Source organism: Hyla sarda, chromosome 6 (genome assembly GCF_029499605.1).
Source record: "Hyla sarda isolate aHylSar1 chromosome 6, aHylSar1.hap1, whole genome shotgun sequence".
NCBI classification, from domain to species: domain Eukaryota; kingdom Metazoa; phylum Chordata; class Amphibia; order Anura; family Hylidae; genus Hyla; species Hyla sarda.
Window position 1 is genome coordinate 11,323,351 of NC_079194.1, and position 23,650 is coordinate 11,347,000.

The 23,650-nt window shown below is 42.4% G+C and overlaps 1 protein-coding gene across 6 annotated transcripts in view; it reads right to left on the reverse strand.

Annotated features, from left to right (window-relative positions):
* LRRC8D (leucine rich repeat containing 8 VRAC subunit D) overlaps positions 1–23,650 on the reverse strand; it is a 112,701-nt gene that overhangs the window by 38,605 nt on the left and 50,446 nt on the right. For 2 of the 6 annotated variants that reach the window (XM_056523182.1, XM_056523185.1), the window contains exon 1: positions 17,406–17,617. The exons of 1 other annotated variant lie outside the window; for it this stretch is intronic. In XM_056523182.1, coding sequence (XP_056379157.1) covers positions 17,406–17,412 — 7 coding nt within the window. In that variant the 5' untranslated portion in view covers positions 17,413–17,617. Of the gene's footprint in view, positions 1–13,260; positions 13,282–17,405; positions 17,618–20,892; positions 21,010–23,650 lie in introns of those variants that run through there. 3 more of the 6 variants (XM_056523184.1, XM_056523186.1, XM_056523187.1) reach the window with 3 other exon arrangements.

Below are 23,650 nucleotides of genomic sequence, written 5' to 3' on the forward strand. Positions count from 1 at the left end.
AACACCCCCAGTATATAATAGTATCTGATGTATTGTTACACTAACACCCCCAGTATATAATAGTATCTGATGTATTGTTACTCTAACACCCCCAGTGTATAATAGTATCTGATGTATTGTTACACTAACACCCCCAGTGTATAATAGTATCTGATGTATTGTTACACTAACACCCCCAGTATATAATAGTATCTGATTTATTGTTACACTAACACCCCCAGTGTATAATAGTATCTGATGTATTGTTACACTAACACCCCCAGTGTATAATAGTATCTGATTTATTGTTACACTAACACCCCCAGTGTATAATAGTATCTGATGTATTGTTACACTACACCCCAGTATATAATAGTATCTGATGTATTGTTACACTACACCCCCAGTATATAATAGTATCTGATGTATTGTTACACTAACACCCCCAGTGTATAATAGTATCTGATTTATTGTTACACTAACACCCCCAGTATATAATAGTATCTGATGTATTGTTACACTACACCCCCAGTATATAATAGTATCTGATGTATTGTTACACTAACACCCCCAGTATATAATAGTATCTGATGTATTGTTACACTAACACCCCCAGTATATAATAGTATCTGATGTATTGTTACACTAACACCCCCAGTATATAATAGTATCTGATGTATTGTTACACTAACACCCCCAGTATATAATATTATCTGATGTGTTGTTACACTAACACCCCCAGTGTATAATAGTATCTGATGTATTGTTACACTAACACCCCCAGTATATAATAGTATCTGATGTATTGTTACACTAACACCCCCAGTGTATAATAGTATCTGATGTATTGTTACACTACACCCCCAGTATATAATAGTATCTGATGTATTGTTACACTAACACCCCAGTATATAATAGTATCTGATGTATTGTTACACTAACACCCCAGTATATAATAGTATCTGATGTATTGTTACACTAACACCCCCAGTATATAATAGTATCTGATGTATTGTTACACTAACACCCCAGTATATAATAGTATCTGATGTATTGTTACACTAACACCCCCAGTATATAATAGTATCTGATGTATTGTTACACTAACACCCCAGTATATAATAGTATCTGATGTATTGTTACACTAACACCCCCAGTATATAATAGTATCTGATGTATTGTTACACTAACACCCCAGTATATAATAGTATCTGATGTATTGTTACACTAACACCCCCAGTGTATAATAGTATCTGATGTATTGTTACACTAACACCCCCAGTATATAATAGTATCTGATGTATTGTTACTCTAACACCCCCAGTGTATAATAGTATCTGATGTATTGTTACACTAACACCCCCAGTATATAATAGTATCTGATATATTGTTACACTAACACCCCCAGTATATAATAGTATCTGATGTATTGTTACACTAACACCCCCAGTGTATAATAGTATCTGATGTATTGTTACACTAACACCCCCAGTATATAATAGTATCTGATGTATTGTTACACTACACCCCAGTATATAATAGTATCTGATGTATTCTTACACTAACACCCCCAGTATATAATAGTATCTGATGTATTGTTACACTAACACCCCCAGTATATAATAGTATCTGATGTATTGTTACACTAACACCCCCAGTGTATAATAGTATCTGATGTATTGTTACACTAACACCCCCAGTATATAATAGTATCTGATGTATTGTTACACTAACACCCCCAGTATATAATAGTATCTGATGTATTCTTACACTAACACCCCCAGTATATAATAGTATCTGATGTATTGTTACACTAACACCCCCAGTATATAATAGTATCTGATGTATTGTTACACTAACACCCCCAGTATATAATAGTATCTGATGTATTGTTACACTACACCCCCAGTGTATAATAGTATCTGATGTATTGTTACACTACACCCCCAGTGTATAATAGTATCTGATGTATTGTTACACTACACCCCCAGTATATAATAGTATCTGATGTATTGTTACACTAACACCCCCAGTATATAATAGTATCTGATGTATTGTTACACTAACACCCCCAGTGTATAATAGTATCTGATGTATTGTTACACTAACACCCCCAGTATATAATAGTATCTGATGTATTGTTACACTAACACCCCCAGTATATAATAGTATCTGATGTATTGTTACACTACACCCCCAGTATATAATATTATCTGATGTATTGTTACACTAACACCCCCAGTGTATAATAGTATCTGATGTATTGTTACACTAACACCCCCAGTATATAATAGTATCTGATGTATTGTTACACTACACCCCAGTATATAATAGTATCTGATGTATTGTTACACTAACACCCCCAGTATATAATAGTATCTGATGTATTGTTACACTAACACCCCCAGTATATAATAGTATCTGATGTATTGTTACACTACACCCCCAGTGTATAATAGTATCTGATGTATTGTTACACTACACCCCCAGTGTATAATAGTATCTGATGTATTGTTACACTACACCCCCAGTATATAATAGTATCTGATGTATTGTTACACTAACACCCCCAGTATATAATAGTATCTGATGTATTGTTACACTAACACCCCCAGTATATAATAGTATCTGATGTATTGTTACACTACACCCCCAGTATATAATATTATCTGATGTATTGTTACACTACACCCCCAGTATATAATATTATCTGATGTATTGTTACACTACACCCCCAGTATATAATAGTATCTGATGTATTGTTACACTAACACCCCCAGTATATAATAGTATCTGATGTATTGTTACACTACACCCCAGTATATAATAGTATCTGATGTATTGTTACACTAACACCCCCAGTATATAATATTATCTGATGTATTGTTACACTACACCCCCAGTATATAATAGTATCTGATGTATTGTTACACTAACACCCCCAGTATATAATAGTATCTGATGTATTGTTACACTAACACCCCCAGTATATAATAGTATCTGATGTATTGTTACACTAACACCCCAGTATATAATAGTATCTGGTGTATTGTTACACTAACACCCCCAGTATATAATAGTATCTGATGTATTGTTACACTAACACCCCAGTATATAATATTATCTGATGTATTGTTACACTAACACCCCCAGTATATAATAGTATCTGATGTATTGTTACACTAACACCCCCAGTGTATAATAGTATCTGATGTATTGTTACACTAACACCCCCAGTGTATAATATTATCTGATGTATTGTTACACTAACACCCCCAGTATATAATAGTATCTGATGTATTGTTACTCTACACCCCCAGTATATAATAGTATCTGATGTATTGTTACACTAACAACCCCAGTATATAATAGTATCTGATGTATTGTTACACTACACCCCCAGTATATAATAGTATCTGATGTATTGTTACACTAACACCCCCAGTATATAATAGTATCTGATGTATTGTTACACTAACACCCCCAGTGTATAATAGTATCTGATGTATTGTTACTCTAACACCCCCAGTATATAATAGTATCTGATGTATTGTTACACTACACCCCCAGTATATAATAGTATCTGATGTATTGTTACACTAACACCCCCAGTATATAATAGTATCTGATGTATTGTTACACTAACACCCCCAGTATATAATAGTATCTGATGTATTGTTACACTAACACCCCCAGTATATAATAGTATCTGATGTATTGTTACACTAACACCCCCAGTGTATAATAGTATCTGATGTATTGTTACACTAACACCCCCAGTATATAATAGTATCTGATGTATTGTTACACTACACCCCAGTATATAATAGTATCTGATGTATTGTTACACTAACACCCCCAGTATATGATAGTATCTGATGTATTGTTACACTAACACCCCCAGTATATAATATTATCTGATGTATTGTTACACTAACACCCCCAGCATATAATAGTATCTGATGTATTGTTACACTAACACCCCCAGTATATAATAGTATCTGATGTATTCTTACACTAACACCCCCAGTATATAATAGTATCTGATGTATTGTTACACTAACACCCCCAGTATATAATAGTATCTGATGTATTGTTACACTAACACCCCCAGTATATAATAGTATCTGATGTATTGTTACACTACACCCCCAGTGTATAATAGTATCTGATGTATTGTTACACTACACCCCCAGTATATAATAGTATCTGATGTATTGTTACACTAACACCCCCAGTATATAATAGTATCTGATGTATTGTTACACTACACCCCAGTATATAATAGTATCTGATGTATTGTTACACTAACACCCCCAGTATATAATAGTATCTGATGTATTGTTACACTACACCCCCAGTATATAATAGTATCTGATGTATTGTTACTCTACACCCCCAATGTATAATAGTATCTGATGTATTGTTACACTAACACCCCCAGTGTATAATAGTATCTGATGTATTGTTACACTAACACCCCCAGTATATAATAGTATCTGATGTATTGTTACACTAACACCCCCAGTATATAATAGTATCTGATGTATTGTTACACTAACACCCCAGTATATAATAGTATCTGGTGTATTGTTACACTAACACCCCCAGTATATAATAGTATCTGATGTATTGTTACACTAACACCCCCAGTGTATAATAGTATCTGATGTATTGTTACACTAACACCCCCAGTGTATAATATTATCTGATGTATTGTTACACTAACACCCCCAGTATATAATAGTATCTGATGTATTGTTACACTACACCCCCAGTATATAATAGTATCTGATGTATTGTTACACTACACCCCCAGTGTATAATAGTATCTGATGTATTCTTATACTACACCCCCAGTATATAATAGTATCTGATGTATTGTTACTCTACACCCCCAGTATATAATAGTATCTGATGTATTGTTACACTAACACCCCCAGTGTATAATATTATCTGATGTATTGTTACACTAACACCCCCAGTATATAATAGTATCTGATGTATTGTTACACTAACACCCCCAGTATATAATAGTATCTGATGTATTGTTACACTAACACCCCCAGTGTATAATAGTATCTGATGTATTGTTACACTAACACCCCCAGTGTATAATAGTATCTGATGTATTCTTATACTACACCCCCAGTATATAATAGTATCTGATGTATTGTTACTCTACACCCCCAATGTATAATAGTATCTGATGTATTATTACACTACACCCCCAGTATATAATAGTATCTGATGTATTGTTACTCTACACCCCCAATGTATAATAGTATCTGATGTATTATTACACTACACCCCCAGTATATAATAGTATCTGATGTATTGTTACACTAACACCCCCAGTATATAATAGTATCTGATGTATTGTTACTCTACACCCCCAATGTATAATAGTATCTGATGTATTGTTACACTAACACCCCCAGTGTATAATATTATCTGATGTATTGTTACACTAACACCCCCAGTATATAATAGTATCTGATGTATTGTTACACTAACACCCCCAGTATATAATAGTATCTGATGTATTCTTACACTACACCCCCAGTGTATAATAGTATCTGATGTATTGTTACACTAACACCCCCAGTGTATAATAGTATCTGATGTATTGTTACACTAACACCCCCAGTGTATAATAGTATCTGATGTATTGTTACACTACACCCCAGTATATAATAGTATCTGATGTATTGTTACACTAACACCCCCAGTATATGATAGTATCTGATGTATTGTTACACTACACCCCCAGTATATAATAGTATCTGATGTATTGTTACACTAACACCCCCAGTATATGATAGTATCTGATGTATTGTTACACTAACACCCCCAGTATATAATAGTATCTGATGTATTGTTACACTAACACCCCCAGTGTATAATAGTATCTGATGTATTGTTACACTAACACCCCCAGTATATAATAGTATCTGATGTATTGTTACACTAACACCCCCAGTATATAATATTATCTGATGTATTGTTACACTAACACCCCCAGTATATAATAGTATCTGATGTATTGTTACACTAACACCCCCAGTATATAATAGTATCTGATGTATTGTTACACTAACACCCCCAGTATATAATAGTATCTGATGTATTGTTACACTAACACCCCCAGTGTATAATAGTATCTGATGTATTGTTACACTAACACCCCCAGTATATAATAGTATCTGATGTATTGTTACACTAACACCCCCAGTATATAATAGTATCTGATGTATTGTTACACTACACCCCCAGTATATAATAGTATCTGATGTATTGTTACACTAACACCCCCAGTATATAATAGTATCTGATGTATTGTTACACTAACACCCCCAGTGTATAATAGTATCTGATGTATTGTTACACTAACACCCCCAGTATATAATAGTATCTGATGTATTGTTACACTAACACCCCCAGTATATGATAGTATCTGATGCAGATTACTGTATTACTACTTGTTTATCTTTCTAGCAGACCTTTGTCTTTTTTTTTAGAACCTTTTTAATGTATCTACTTTTACATCTTTATTAGCATGTTTATTCTATTTTATGGGAGACAATGAACAACACACAGTAGTTCTGGAATAAATAAGATAAATAATGTCATAATCTTATGCCCGGCTGTTAGGGCATGCTGGGAATTGTAGTTTTACAACAGCTGGAGGCACCCTGGTTGAGAAATGCTGCTCTAACTATTGAAATAGATATGTGGCCTACACACTGTGACTGTTGCAAAACTACAACTACCAGCAGGCCCGGACAGCCGTTTTGGCTGTCCAGCATACTGGGAGTTGAAATTTTTGCAACAGCTGGAGGCACTAAGGTTGTGAAATACTGTATTCTGTGTATTCAGTAAGTGCAGTATTGGCGTCCTAGGTGTAGCAGGAATAGTTAATGCTCCGAGCGAATGAGAACTCGGTTGGAGTTATTTAGCCAGAGTCATCCTGCATTCTGTGCTGGTTATTTTAGTTTAATGCCACCATGTCTGTTTGTGCAATACACTTCCATGTCTGCTTGAGCTTGCACCTTGTATTTATCTTGTGATATTATCTGAGTTTTTGCCATGGTTAAAGGGGTACTCCATTGGAAAACTTTTTTTTTTTTTTTTTTTTTTTAAATCAACTGGTGCCAGAAAGTTAAACAGATTTGTAAATCACTTCTATTAAAAAAAATCTTAATCCTTCTAGTACTTATTAGCTGTTGAATACTACAAAGGAAATTATTTTCTTTTTGGAACACAGTGCTCTCTGTTGACATCACGACCACAGTGCTCTATGCTGACATCTCTGTCCATTTTAGGAACTGTCCAGAGTAGGAGAAAATCCCCATAGCAAACATATGCTGCTCTGGACAGTTCCTAAAATAGACAGAGATGTCAGCAGAGAGCACTGTGCTCGTGATGTCAGCAGAGAGCTCTGTGTTCCAAAAAGAAAATAATTTCCTTTGTAGTATTCAACAGCTAATAAGTACTGGAAGGATTAAGATTTTTTTAATAGAAGTAATTTACAAATCTGTTTAACTTTCTGGCACCAGTTGATTAAAAAAAAATAATAATAATTTTCCACCGGAGTACCCCATTAAATAGTCATTGTAGCTTTTAGTCTGTGTTAGATTTGTCGGTTTTAGGATTATGTCTTTTCAGCTTTGTCGGTGTTCACACTGTGTCTGAGTCTAGTTTGTATTTGTACCAGTCTTGTATCTTGAGAAATATCCTGTCTAGTATCCTGACCAGTGTTCCTCTATGTTGTAGAGTTTGGTGTTCTTGTATCCTTTTGTATGAAGTCCAGTTTGTATGTTCCGTTTCCCAGTGTGAACAGTGTCTTATATTTATATCCTGTTTGGTTGATCTGATCTTTGTACCTGTATGTGAACAATGTTCTATTTTACCCCTTCAGTTTTAGTGTTTTGGCTCTCAGTTCTTCTGTTTATCCCCGTCATCTCCTGTATTCTGCTGTATACTCCTATCATACCTAGTCTTGTTCATTTCATCATGTCCGCCATTTATCTGATATCTGGTTTTGTGACCTGTTTGTTAATTCACTATATTCTGCTCTGTTTATATTCTACCTTGTTAACATTTGTATTGTTTGGTATATCTGGATGTTTAGTAGTTTTCCGTTTCTGGCCTGTGACCGACCATGTTTATTATTCGTTTTTACGCCACTGCACTTTAGCGCAGGAAGTGACCGGCTCCCAGTTATCGACTCACAGTTTAGGGTGAGTGGGCAAGTAGGCAGGGAGAGATGTTTTAGGGTCAGTTTAGGGCTCACACTCTCCCTGTTCCCCCAGTCGGTCCTTGACAGCAGACCTAGGGGTCTTCAAAAGGCCATCGTCTGCCATAGAGACCATTGGCACCCCCTTAAAGGAGTAGTCCAGTGGTGAACCCAGTGGTGAACAACTTATCCCCTATCCTAAGGATAGGGGATAAGTTTGAGATCGCGGGGGGTCCGACCGCTGGGGCCCCCCGCGATCTCCTGTACGGAGCCCCGACAGCCCGCGGGAAGGAGGCGTGTCGACCTCCGCACAAAGCGGCGGCCGACACGCCCCCTCAATACAACTCTATGGCAGAGCCGAAGCGCTGCCTTCGGCAATCTCCGACCCTGCCATAGAAATGTATTGAGGGGGCGTGTCGGCCGCCGCTCCGTGCGGAGGTCGACACCCGCTATCTGGCCGGAGAGCCTGGCCCCCGTACAGAGGGATCGCAGGGGGCCCCAGCGGTCGGACCCCCCACGATCTCAATCTCAAAGTTTTTCACCACTGGACTACCCCTTTAAAACCAATCAGAGAATTCTGGTTAGATTCCATGGCAGTCGTTGGCTTACTAAAGACCCCTGGGCATGTAATTTTTGTACTCCTATACGGTCAGGTGACCGGGCCCAATACAGCACTTGCCAGCATTACAACAATTCCTCTGTAAACCACTTAGATGCCATGATCACTGTTAACGGTGGCATCTAAGGGGTTAAAACGCAAAAAATCAGAGGGTTTCTTAGATCCTGTCACACCCAGGACAGCAATACCGGACTGAATGTGTGATCGCATCAGGCGGAACAAACCTCCGTTAGTGACCGCTGTCGAATGGTCAGTAACTAAGGGGTTAAACATTAACTCCGTTGTAATTCAATTAAAATTCTTCCTGTAAATGATGAGCACTGGGGCCCCCATGGATCAAAGCAAAAAAAAAATCTCATCTAACATTTCTGCCGCAGGGCGAGACATTTAATATTCCGAAGCTGCGTCGCAAATCTTTACAAATAAAACAATTCTTTGAATTACTAATTACATTATTTTAAAATCGGCAGATTCCGCAAATAGTCCGGGATGGGAAAAAGCGGATTTATTTATTCGCACGGCCATAAAAAAAAAAAAAGTAATAAAATGAGGCTTCCTCCCCCTCAATATTAAATTTATAATCTGTCCGCACAAATCGCGGCCGCTGCGATTGCGAAATTAAATAAAAGGACGGAATATGAATGGAAGCCATCAGTCAGGATACGGAAATTAAGTCCCGTTCAATGATTGAACCGTAATTGCGTTAACTGGGCGGATCTGCAGAAGACGGCGGCAATCGGCAATAAGCGGTGTTGTTCAAAAGCAGTGTTTTCCCGCTAGAGTGCCTCCAGCTGTTGCAGAATGGAGTGTAAATACTTATCTATTTCAAAGGGTAGAGCAGCGTTTCACAACCAGGTTGCGCTATCTGTTGTTGCAAAACTACAACTCCCAGCATGCCCGGACAGCCAAAGGCTGTCCGGGCATGCTGGGAGTTGTAGTTTTGGAATAGTGTGGCAAAAAGCAATAGGGGGTATTTATCAATTTTGCCTGTTGAGAGTTTCTTTTTACCCTTTTTTTTTTTCCCTTTGGTTTTTGCGGACGTGCGCCAAAATTATTTGGCGCACGTTGTTAGTAATTTTTTTTGTTTACCTTAGTGCTTACCTTTCCTGAACCTGTGTTGCCATGTCCAATGCTGGCTCAACGGAGGGTGAAGGTCCCTCAGAGACAACTATGTCGCAGGATAGTAGTGTGCGCAGCCCCGGAGGAGTCGCTGCTTTCACCCCAAAAATGTTTTTTTAATCTATTTTGACGCCTTTACATTTTCTGACCTTGCTATGTGTGTTTTGCTTGTACAAAATTTCTTGGCGGTGAATTGCGCCAAAAAAAAAAAAACACCTAAGGGTGCGTTCACACGCTTTTAGTTTTTGCGGGTTTTCCCCTGCGTATTTGAAAGGGGGCGGGCTCTTCGCAGCTGTCCGCAGCAGATTTTCCACGGAGGAATTTACGCTGCAGAAAATCCGCAAGCCCCATTGAAGTCGGTAGGGACTGCGGCGGATTTTTCACAGCGTAAATTCCGTCGCAAAAAATCTGCTTTAGACAGCCGAGAAGAGCCTGCCCACTTTCAAATATGCAGCGGAAAACCCGCAAAAACTAAAAGCGTGTGAACGCACCCTAAAATTGCGCCAACCGATCGGCGCGGATGATGAATTACTGAACAAAGCAAAAATCACACACAGGACCGTGTGATTTTGAGCAAGTTTAAAAAATGACAGTGGAGAGAATGCGCCAAACTTCGGCGCAAATAGACACCGCACCAAAGAATTGCACCAAAGTTACGTAAAAAATAAATAAATAATACAGAAATCCATTGATAAATATATATATATATATATATATATATATATATATATATATATATATATATATAAAAAATCTAATAAAAAAATAAAATAATACAAATAAAAAATATAAGTTCTCCAGTTTCAAGAGGGACCTGTTCGCTTTTCTATACCTTATAATATTACAATATATTACGACTCAATTACTGACTATGTCAGGTGCCGATTAGCGTTTCGACACCCCACTACACAACACATGGGGCGGTGTTACTGCAGCTTCTACTCCTGTTCACGTCAATAGGAACTGAGGCTGCAGTACTCTGACACTGCGCAGAGGGTGGAGCCAACTGCTTCTGGCCCTTTACTCTGTGTAGTTCGAGCGCTGAGCAGCTAATCAATGGGAGTTGCTGGGTTTCGGTACCCGGACATCTATTCATAACCTATTCTGTGGATAGGCTATCAAATTTTTTTCCCCCTGTCTTTAGAAAAACCCAATCTGCTAGATCAGTGGTCTTCATACGGCGGCCCTCCAGATGTTGGCTGTCCGGGCATGCTGGGAGTTGTAGTTTTGCAACATATACATTTTACATGTATATATCTTACCTAGGATGGCCTTTTCCAATTTTAAAGGGGTTATCCAGGAAAAAACTTTATATATATATATATATATATATATATATATATATATATATATATATCAACTGGCTCCAGAAAGTTAAAGAGATTTGTAAATTACTTCTATTAAAAAATCTTAATCCTTTCAGTACTTATGAGCTTCTGAAGTTAAGGTTGTTCTTTTCTGTCTAAGTGCTCTCTGATGACACGTGTCTCGGGAACAGCCCAGTTTAGAAGAGGTTTGCTATGGGGATTTGCTTCTAAACTGGGCAGTTCCCACGACAGGTGTCATCAGAGAGCACTTAGACAGAAAAGAACAACCTTAACTTCAGAAGCTCATAAGTACTGAAAGGATTAAGATTTTTTAATAGAAGTAATTTACAAATCTGTTTAACTTTCTGGAGCCAGTTGATATATATAAAAACGTTTTTTCCTGGATAACCCCAAGTCAAGTCGTGTAAATGGGCTGTACTGCTCCTGGGACTAGGTGAGTGCGGCTTAAAGGGGTACTCCACTGGAAAAACTTTTTTTTTCAACTCAACTGGTGCCAGAAAGTTAAACAGATTTGTAAATTACTTCTATTAAAAAATCTTAATCCTTCCAGTACTTATTAGCTGCTGTATGCTCTACAGGAAGTTGTGTCGTTCTTTTCTGTCTGAGCACAGTGCTCTCTGCTGACACCTGTGTCCATGTCAGTAACTGTCCAGAGCAGGAGAAAATCCCCATAGCAAACCTCTCCTGCTCTGGACAGTTCCTGACATGGACAGAGGTGTCAGCAGAGAGCACTGTGGTCAGACTGGAAAGAACTACACAACTTCCTGTGGAGCATAAAGCAGCGGATAAGTACTGGAAGGATTAAGATTTTGAATGGAAGTAATTTACAAATCTCCGAATAGTAATATACAAAGGTGCCCTGCACTCACCGCTATAGTCCAGGTACTCCTGCTCCCATCTCGGGTCACGGCTCGGACACGGAGGACTTGTGTCGGAATGAAGCGCATTCCTATGCGTGAAACAGCCGGCAGTCGCTTCTGAGCGCTCCACTGTCCGAGTCCTCCGTGTCCGAGCCATGACCCGAGATGGGAGCAGGAGTACCTGGACTATAGCGGTGCGCGCAGGGCACCTTTGTCCTTTGTATATTACTATTCGGTGATTGTTGTTTTCACTGTCCTAGCACCTCCGCTGCCAGGTTTGGGTTTCCATATCTGCGGGACGCCATTTCCATCTCGTGGTCTCAGGAGGTTCAGGGGACCGGTGCCACTACCTTTTCTCTTGTTATTATTAGTTAATTTACAAATCTGTTTAACTTTCTGGCACCAGTTGATAAAAAATAAATAAATAAATAAATATAATATATATAATGTTTTCCAGCGGAGTACCCCTTTTAGATGATCAAACTCACTAGTGTAATGTCAGGCAAACACATAGGGGGAGATTTATTAAAACCTGTGCAGAGGAAAAGATTCCCAGTTTCCCATAGCAACCAATAAGATCGCTTCTTTCATTTTTCGCAGGTCTCTTTAAAAAGAAAGAAGCGATCTGATTGGTTGCCATAGGCAACTGCACCACTCTTCCTCTGCACTGGCTTTGATAAATCTCCCCCATAGATTTTTGGTAGGACTGTCCGGACCGGATTAGGCCCCTTACACACTGCCGTTGATCCCCGTCGAGAACAGCTGTTGTTCTCGTGACGGGGAGCAACGGGCAACAACAGGTTCCGGCGGCTCCCATTTATTATTATGGGGGCCGCCGGGCGCAGTTATTTTTGACGGGAATAGCAGGAGAAAAAGACGGCACAAGCAGTAATTTTCCTCCCTCTATTTCCCCGGGATCCCCCAACGGCCGTCACAACGCTGTGTCATAACGGTAGCGTGACAGAAGCCTTATATATATATATATATATATATATATATATGGAGTGTGGGGGATAGAAGGGTCCAGAAGGCCTCAGTAGAAATAATCCACTGGATAGGACAGAGGTGTCTGGCAGCAGCCTATTACCTCATCCCCACTGTGTATGGGAACCTTACATTATACTGTAGGTCCGGTCTCTACAGTCGGCCATGTTGCTGGTCCAGTGTGATAGACAGGGCGAGATTTATCAAAACCTGTGCAAAGGGAAAGATGACCAGTTGCCCATAGCAACCATCAGCTTGGTACTTTTATTTTTGAAAAGGAAAAATGAAAGAAGTGATCTGATTGGTTGCTATGGGAAACTAGTGCTGGGTGGTAAGACCAAAAATGCATCGGTATTCCCCCTCTCCCTCCCCCTGAGGAACTAATCATATATGACCCCCAGGCGCTGTTATATTTTTCTAAATCCCCCTCTCCTACAGGCTGCGGTGCTTTAAAATTAAATGCGGGCCACGGAGCTTTAAATTAATTATATGCGAGCCGCTGGCGCTTTAAATTAGTGAGATGCGGGCTGCGAGCGTTTTAAATTAATGAGATGCGGGCCGCTTTAAATTAATTACTTGCGAGCCGCCGGTGCTTTAAATGAATGATATGCGGGCCACCGGTGCTTTAAATGAATGAGATGCGGGCCGCCGGTGCTTTAAATGAATGAGATGCGGGCCGCCGACGCTTTAAATGAATGAGATGCGGGCCGCCGACGCTTTAAATGAATGAGATGCGGGCCGCCGACGCTTTAAATGAATGAGATGCGGGCCGCCGGCGCTTTAAATGAATGAGATGCGGGCCGCCGGCGCTTTAAATGAATGAGATGCGGGCCGCCGACGCTTTAAATGAATGAGATGCGGGCCGCCGGTGCTTTAAATGAATGAGATGCGGGCCGCCGACGCTTTAAATGAATGATATGCGGGCCGCCGACGCTTTAAATGAATGAGATGCGGGCCGCCGGCGCTTTAAATGAATGAGATGCGGGCCGCCGGCGCTTTAAATGAATGAGATGCGGGCCGCCGGCGCTTTAAATGAATGAGATGCGGGCCGCCGACGCTTTAAATGAATGAGATGCGGGCCGCCGACGCTTTAAATGAATGAGATGCGGGCCGCCGACGCTTTAAATGAATGAGATGCGGGCCGCCGACGCTTTAAATGAATGAGATGCGGGCCGCCGACGCTTTAAATGAATGAGATGCGGGCCGCCGACGCTTTAAATGAATGAGATGCGGGCCGCCGGTGCTTTAAATGAATGAGATGCGGGCCGCCGACGCTTTAAATGAATGAGATGCGGGCCGCCGACGCTTTAAATGAATGAGATGCGGGCTGCCGGCGCTTTAAATGAATGAGATGCGGGCAGCCGATGCTTTAAAGGGGTACTCCGGTGAAAACCTTTTTTCTTTTAAATCAACTGGTGGCAGAAAGTTAAACATATTTGTAAATTACTTCTATTAAAAAATCTTAATCCTTCCAGTACTTATTAGCTGCTAAATGCTACAGAGGAAATTCCTTTCTTTTTGGAACTCTGATGACATCACGAGCACAGTGCTCTCTGCTGACATCTCTGTCCATTTTAGCAACCGTGCATAGCAGCTGTATGCTGAGGGCAGCATGGGGGCTCAGTGGTTAGCACTGCTGCATTGCATTCCTGGGGACTTGGGTTCAAATCCCACTAAGGACAACAATAAATAAAGCGTCATTATTATTATAATAACATCAGCAGAGAGAACTGTGCTCGTGATGTCATCAGAGAGCATTCCAAAAAGAAAAGAATTTCCTCTGTAGTATTCAGCAGCTAATAAGTACAGGAAGGATTAAGATTTTTTAATAGAAGTAATTTACAAATATGGTTAACTTTCTGCCACCAGTTGATTTAAAAGAAAAAAAGGTTTTCACCGGAGTACCCCTTTAAATGAATGAGATGCGGGCCGCCGATGCTTTAAATTAATGAGATGCGAGCTGCCAGCTGCATCACATTAATTTAAAGCACTGGTGGCCCGGATCTCATTCATGTAAAGCACTGGTGGCCCGCATATCATTCATTTAAAGCGCTGGTGACTGGTAAGTCATTCATTTAAAGCGGCCCGCATCTCATTAATTTAAAACGCTCGCAGCCCGCATCTCATTAATTTAAAACGCTCGCAGCCCGCATCTCATTAATTTAAAACGCTCGCAGCCCGCATCTCATTAATTTAAAGCGCTGGCAGCCCGCATCTCATTAATTTAAAGCACTGGCAGCCCGCATCTCATTCATGTAAAGCACTGGCAGCCCGCATCTCATTCATGTAAAGCACTGGCAGCCCGCATCTCATTCATTTAAAGCGCCGCGGCCCGCATCTCATTCATTTAAAGCGCTGCGGCCCGCATCTCATTCATTTAAAGCGCCGCGGCAACTCATCTGCGGCTGATCATTCATTCATTCATTCATTCAAGGGGGGGGGAGGCTATTGCGGTATGGGAAAAATTCATATCGCGCAGGGAAAACATTTCGGTATTCGGTATGATCCGGTATACCGCCCAGCACCATGGGAAACTGGTCAACTTTGCCTCTGAACAGGTTTTGATACCCCCCCCCCTCCCCCGTGATGTTTATAAAGTTTTATTTTACTATCTTAAAAGTGGCTGCTCCGCTCTCTGTTCAACAGACACTCAATGCTTCGTTACATCACGCAGCCAACTACCACGATTCGTATTAGAATGCGGAGCGCTGCCGTAGTTCTTGTTCTTTGTACATCAAAGATGGTGGCGCACCCAAAAGTTATAATGCACAATGTAGTTTTACCTTTGATCCAGGCTGGAACACAATGATTTTCTTGCTATATAATGTAATGAAAACAACAAAAATAATAAAAAGAACGAAAATAATAAAAATAAAAAAAAATCTGCACAGGGGGACCAGTCTCTTCAACCAACAAGAGTTGTTTTTATGGGGGGAAGGAATTATCCCTGCCGTCTCCCGAGGGTCCGCGCCGAAATGAAAGCTTCAAGCTTTTCTTTTAATTAAAAATGAAACAATCGGCTTCGCACGAGCCGGGACTTCCTGCAGCACGGCCGGAGTTAAAAATAATGTAAAGGAAATTGAAACCACCTTGTACTGTACATCGGAAAACAGCAGCAAAAGCAGAATCACTAAATGCATCGCTCACACAGAATGTGGATTTTGTGCTTCTTAAAGGAATACTCCGCTGCTCAGTGTTTGGAACAAGCTGCAGTGTGTTTCTTCCAGTCAAATCTGATGAGATTGCCAAATGAAGCGCCAAAGAGAGCCCCTGACATTAGTGTGAACATAGCCTTACAGAAAGTGGTGTGCCGTGCATTCTATGAGAAGTTTGGGCTTACACACTGATTGACCTTAAAGGAGTACTCTGCTGCTCAACGTTTGGTAAGAAATGTTCCGAATGCTTAGAGCCGGCGTTGGGAGCTTGTGGTGTCATAGCCCCGCCCCCTCAATGCAAGTCTATGTGAGGGGGCGTGACAGCCGTCACGCCCCCTCCCATCGACTTGCATTGAGGGGTCGGGGCGTGACATCACAAGGGGTGGGGCTATGACGTCACAAGCTCCCGGCGCCGGCTCAAGCGTTCGGAACAGTTTGTTCCAAACGCTGAGCAGTAGAGTACCCCTTTAAATGAAGATTGTCTTAAGACAGCGATTGCCAGAGGACCCACAAGATGGCATCTTTTCATGCCGGCTGGGGGAGGGGCAAACTGGGCTCTCCTGTACCCCAGCCGGACCAGAGCTGAACTCATTTTTGACCAGTATCCGGTTTTGTGACCGGACCTAAAACCGTAGTATACTACGGTTTTAGGTCCGGTCAGGAAACCACATACAGGTCAAAAATGAGCAGACCGGAGTCACCGTTTGACTCCGGTCGGCTCATTAAAGTAAATTGAGTTCAGCGCTGGTCCGGCTGGGGTACGGGAGAGCCCGGTTTGCCCCTTCCCCAGCCGGATCCGGCACCCGTAATGTAAAAACGAAGTGTGAATGCAGCCTTATTGTCAGTCCTCTGACAATCGACGACCTTGCCTTTGCTGCCGATTCAGACTTGATATTGCTCTCCCGGTTTGACCACTGCCCGTTTACTGTCCTGTCCCTGATTCTGATTTTGTACTGTGCTGCACTTCTGATATTGAGCGCTTGGCTTGTTTTCTGTTTTTCCTCTTAGTGCTCTGATTTTTGACTTTTTGTGCCTGTTTGGTTTTGACCGCCATTTAGGGTGGATCGTCCAAGCAGGTAGGGACAGAAGTGGGGTTTGGCATAGGGTTGCACGGGTTCATACCTGGCATGACAACAAGGACCTCTCTGAAACACAATCATTTCTTTGTTGGCCTCTGATTGGAGATAATGCTGCGGTGTTGGATCAATTCACTATTGGTGACTGCTCATTGGTTCGCTCCACAATAAGCTAAAAGACAGTTGGGATAGTTCATTGGATCGATCCACTATTGACGGTAGTAACTGCTCATTGGTTCGCTTCACAATAAGATGAGTGACGGTTGGGACAGTTAATTGGATCGATCCACTATTGTCAGTAGTAACTGTGCATTGGTTCGCTCCACAATAAGATGAGTGACGGTTGGGACAGTTAATTGGATCGATCCACAATTGTCGGTAGTGGCTCATACATTTATTTTACTCAACAATAAGCTGAGAGACAGCTGGAACAGGTCATTGGATTGATCCACTATTGTAGGTAGTGACTGTACATTGGTTCAGTCCACACTAAGCTGAGAGACAGTTGGGGTAATGGGGTCCTTATACCCAAAACTGAGTAGTTCCATGTTGTCATGAGATCATGTGATCCTTATGTCCCCTCAGAGAAGACACCACACACCTCCGGCTCATGTGAACTCAGGACACAAACTGATTTATTAAGGTAAAAACAACAAACATATCCCCCTCCCAAGACATGAGGTAAAACAGATTTGTACCCCCCCTCCCTGAAGGTAGGTCACTTGACATTGCACATTCTATTGTCCTTATATGGCTTTATAAGTAAACAACATTAAAGGGTTCTCTGCTGCTGGACATCTTATCCCCTATCCAAATGCCTAAACAAACGCAGGGTTCCTGCATGAGTGGTTGTGAAGTCACAGCCACACCCCCTCGTGACATCCCACCACGCCCCCTCCATTTATGTCTATGGGAGGGGGCGTGTTGGCTTATCCACTGGAAGTTCTTTTCTTTTTGAATTTCTTTTCTGTCTGACCACAGTGCTCTCTGCTGACACCTCTGTCCATTTTAGGAACTGTCCAGAGTAGGAGCAAATCCCCATAGAAAACCTCTCCTGCTCTGGATAGTTCCTAACATGGGCAGCAGAAAGCACTGTGGTCAGACAGAAAAGAAATTCAAAAAGAAAAGATCTTCCTCTGTAGTATACAGCAGCTGATAAGTACTGGAAGGATTAAGATTTTCTAATAGAAGTGATTTACAAATCTGTTTAACTTTCTCGCACCAATTGATAAAAAAAATAAATATGTTTTCCAGTGGAGTACCCCTTTAAGTGTTGGGTTAGAGATGCAGATTACAAGGGGATTCTAGAACTTTTACCTTTTAAAGGGGATAAGATGTCTGATCGCAGGGGTCCTGCCGCTGGGGACCTCCGCGATATCCCTGCTGCACCCCTATCATCTCGTGACATCACGCCCCACCCCCTTAATGCAAGTCTGTGGGAGGGGAATATGTTTAAAAAATATTTTTATGCTTTTTGGGGGTAAAATGGGAAAAAGGGGTGATTTACTTTGTTATTGGGGGAGGGGATTTTTCCCAAATTTTTTTTTTTTTTACTTTCTCTTTTTCTTTTTAAACACATTTTATGTCGCCATAGGGGACTATTTATAGCAATCATTAGATTGCTTATACTGTTCAGTGCTATGCATAAGCATGGCACTGATCAATGTTATTGGCGATCTTCTCTGGTCTGCCCGATATCAGACCAGAGCAGAAGACCCCGGGAGAGCAGTGGAGACAGGTCACAGATGCCGTGATCTGCATTGATCTCGGCATCTGAGGGGTTAATGGCAGTCATCGGCATGATCGCTGAGAGCAGCCAGGACCTGCCCTGCATGATGTGAGCACCATTGGTGTTGGCGTCATGTTTAAGGCGTAAATATACGTCCCAGCTGGGGACCCTTAAAGGGGTTATCCAGGAAAAAACTTTTTTTTATATATCAACTGGCTCCAGAAAGTTAAACAGATTTGTAAATTACTTCAATTAAAAAATCTTAATCCTTTCAGTACTTATGAGCTTCTGAAGTTAAGGTTGTTCTTTTCTGTCTAAGTGCTCTCTGATGACACGTGTCTCGGGAACCGCCCAGTTTAGAAGAGGTTTGCTATGGGGATTTGCTTCTAAACTGGGCGGTTCCCGAGACACGTGTCATCAGAGAGCACTTAGACAGAAAAGAACAACCTTAACTTCAGAAGCTCGTAAGTACTGAAAGGATTAAGATTTTCTAATAGAAGTAATTTACAAATCTGTTTAACTTTCTGGAGCCAGTTCTGGAGCCTTTAAGGTTAAATTCTCCAGTTCTTCAAAAAAAAAAAAAAAAAAAAAAAAAAAACACATGAAAAGTGATTATAGGCTAAATCACTTTTGCATCATGACTATATTCCTTAAAAAAAAAAATAAAGAAAAAGCACTTTGAATAAAAAAAAAAAAAAAAAATTGCGCCTTTTTTCTACACATGACATTACTCATTATGTATCAAAAACAATATTTTTCCACTTTGGTGCCATGAGCCCTTTTTTATGCTCCTAGGGAAGCCCCCTGACTTTACAGCTGAAGGTTTCCTTTTTGTGTCGCTCACTACTTGTTTACATTTGTAATGTCGCGCATGCGGCGCGAGGCACACATAGATTCTCACACTTACAATGTGCAATCCGCGGCCTACGTGTGACTGTGCCAAACCTACAGCAGAATGTAGAATAATTCTATAAATTACTCATCTGCTCCGCGTAATAGGAAATCTCTATTTATATCCGTGTGATACCAAATATTATTATCTCCGCGCCAATTCGCGACCTGTTGGTTTCTATTGTTTTCTTCCTGTGACCTCAGGATTCTGTGAACTCCGGCCTCTCATAATCCGGGACTTAAAGGGGTACTCCGCCCCTAGACATCTTATTCCCTATCCAAAGGATAGGGGATAAGATGTGTGATCACGGGGGTCCCACGGCTGGGAACCCCCGCCATCTCCCTGCTGCACCTGGCGTTCGTTTAGAGCAGTGGTCTCCATCCTGCGGACCTCCAGATGTTGCAAAACTACAACTTCCAGCATGCCCGGACAGCCATTGGCTGTCCGGGCATGCTGGGAGTTGTAGTTTTGCAATATCTTGAGGTCCGCAGGTTGGAGACCACTGGTTTAGAGCATCGGGTGTAGCCCCGGAGGCTCGTGATGTCACGGCCGCTCCCCGCTTGTGATATCACGGCCACGCCCCCTCAATGTAAGTCTATGGGAGGGGGCATGACGGACGTCACGCCCCCTCTCATAGACCTGCATTAAGGGGCGTGGCCGTGACATCACGAGCCTCCGTTCATCATCGCCAGTCATCATCGAAGTTCGCACCGTGCACCAGATGTCTGGGGTGCCGCAGCTAAGATCACGGGGGGTCCCCAGCATCGGGACTCCCGCGATCAGACATCTTATCCCCTAACTGTTGGATAGGATGTCTATGGGGCAGAGTACCCCTTTAAATGGGTTGTCCAGCGTTTTGCAAAAAATTCATATTGTACTTGGGGGAAAAATATTAAAATAACCTATACTTACCTGTAACAGGTTAAATCTGTGTATCTAGGTGACCAAAGTGATAACTCAGTATATTCTTGTTCCACTTGGACCAAACCATTGCCCACGTCACTATCTACAAAAATGGATCGATCCAATTAACTGTCCCAACTGTTATATGGCGTCAGGAGATCATGTGCCATGGTTGTGTGTCACAACTGCGTGTTTCCCACCATCCCCTGGGTAAACTCCGCCCGGCAAAAAACAGACTCACACCACTTAAAGGGGTACTCCAGAACATTTAGTTCAGAACGCTCTGAGCCAGGGGCCGTGATCTTGACATCACGGCCACACCCTTCGTGATGTCACGCCTCGCCCCCTCCATTCATGTCTTTGGGAGCTGATAAGTACTGGAAGGATTAAGATTTAATAGAAGGAATTTTTACCAGTTGATTTAAAAAAAAAAAAAAAGAAGTTTTCCAGTTGAGTACCCCTTTAATGTCAGAGAGAATCATGTATATAAGATTTCCAAGTACCTGATACAATGGTCCCTTAACCCGTTAAGGACCCAGGGAGGGCGTACCTGTACGCCCATGGGAATTCAGGTCCTCGCCGCATGCCGGGCGGGGACCAGATTGGGATGCCTGCTGAAATCATTCAGCAGGCCCCCCGTGCAAGTCCCTGGGGGGGTTCAGATCGGAGATTCCGGGTCAATCAGGTCCCCGGTGACCCGGAAAAAAAGGGTGATAGGTGCCTTCCGACACGGCACCTATCACCCTTTAGGAGCAGGAGTGAGGTGGCATTGGTGCCGCCTCACAATCGTCCTGATTTGTCGGCCATTACCAGCCAACGAATCAGGATGTCTGCTGTGGGGGCGTCCCTAATGGCACCCGCTCCGCCCCTACAGCACGAGGATGAGAGCAGGAGTATGTACCAGAAGTGGGGGCCTCGATCCCTGACATTAGCGGCAGGATAGGGGCCCCCGGAGCGGAGACAGCAGCGGCGGCAGGCAGAATCCGGCAGCAGCACGAGGTAAGGCTGACCTCCTGCTGTTGCTTAGCAACTACTCCAAGCATGCACAAAATGGCATGATGGGAGTTGTTATTGTGCAACAGCAGAAGGCACAACTCCCAGCATTCCCTTTGGTAGTTTGTGCATGCTGGGGGTTGTAGTTATGCAACAGCTGGAGGCACATTTTTTCTATGAAAAAAGTGTGCCTCCAGCAATTGCATAACTACAACCCCCAGCATGCACAAACTACCAAAGGGCATGCCGGGAGTTGCAGTACTGTGCCTCTAGCTGTTGCATAACTGCAAGTTCCAGCATGCCCTTCGGCTGTAAATGCATGCTGAGAGTTGTAGTTTTGCAACAGCTGAAGGTACACTGGTTGCAAAAACACAGAGTATGTTTCCTAACTCAGTGTTTTGCAACCGGTGGGCCTCCAGCTGTTGCAAACTACAACTTCCAGCATTCAATGATAGACCGTAAACGCTGGGAGTTGTAGCTTTAACCCTTCATAGCCACGCCCCTCATAATGTCTCGCCCGCCCCTCAATGCAAGTCTATGGTGTCATGCCCTTCCCCCCCCCCCACCCCAATGTAAGTCTATGGGAGGGGGCTTGACGGCTGTCACGCCCCCTCCCATAGACTTGCATTGAGGGGGTAGGGTGTGACACCATAAGGGGCAGGGCTGTCACGTCACGAGCTCCCGACGCCGGCTCCAGAGTTTGCAACAGTTTGTTCCAAACGCTGAGCAGCAGAGTATCCCTTTAAGGTGAAAATGAGCTGGGTCCTTAAGGGGTTAAATATAAGCCACCGGCAGATGGGTCTGAGACCTTCAGGAGGGATCGGGTTCAGCCATCACTATCTCTTGTGAATACCCGGCATTTAATGGAGGTAAAAAACCCAACAATACGACCCACGTGTATAAATCAGATTACATCAACCTGCTAAAAATACTGAGACTCGTCGAATGTAACCGGCTAAATATACTGAAGGTGCCCTACAAGATGTCCTTACAGGAAGTGATAGAGACAGGACGCTGCCAGAAATCCCATCAACAAACCATACATATGGCAATCCGTGCCGCCGACGCGAGAACAAGCTGCGCAGATCGTGTGGATGTAACAACAACCGAGGAGAATCTGGGCCGTCTGTGCTCCGAGAGAGATCTCCTCAGGTCACAGAAGATCTGACAGAGAAGGATCCAGAAATAAGTGTCAGACGTATGGAACATCCACTGCAGAACCTGATGATGGAGACCACCCACACAGCAGATGGAGGAGCGCCGGAACGCAGCTCACGTGGCAGCACTTCTCCTTCTTCCCTCCTGTGTAAGAGAATATTTAGGTCTCAGTCTCTTTCCTTCACCAGTCAGTGAGATAAGAACAGTTATAGGGTCAGAGGTCAGAAAAAACGGCCCTAAATAAGCCTGGTATATAGGCCTGGTATATAGGCCCGGTATATAGGCATTGTATATAAGCCTGGTATATGGGCCCGGTATATAGGCCCGGTATATAGGCCTGGTATATGGGCCCGGTATATAGGCCTGGTATATAGGCCTGGTATATAGGCCCGGTATATAGGCATTGTATATAAGCCTGGTATATGGGCCCGGTATATAGGCCTGGTATATGGGCCTGGTATATAGGCCTGGTATATAGGCCCGGTATATAGGCATTGTATATAAGCCTGGCATATGGGCCCGGTATATAGGCCTTGGCATATGGGCCCGGCATATGGGCCTGGCAAATGGGCCCGGCATATGGGCCCGGTATATAGACCTGGTAAATAAGCCCGGT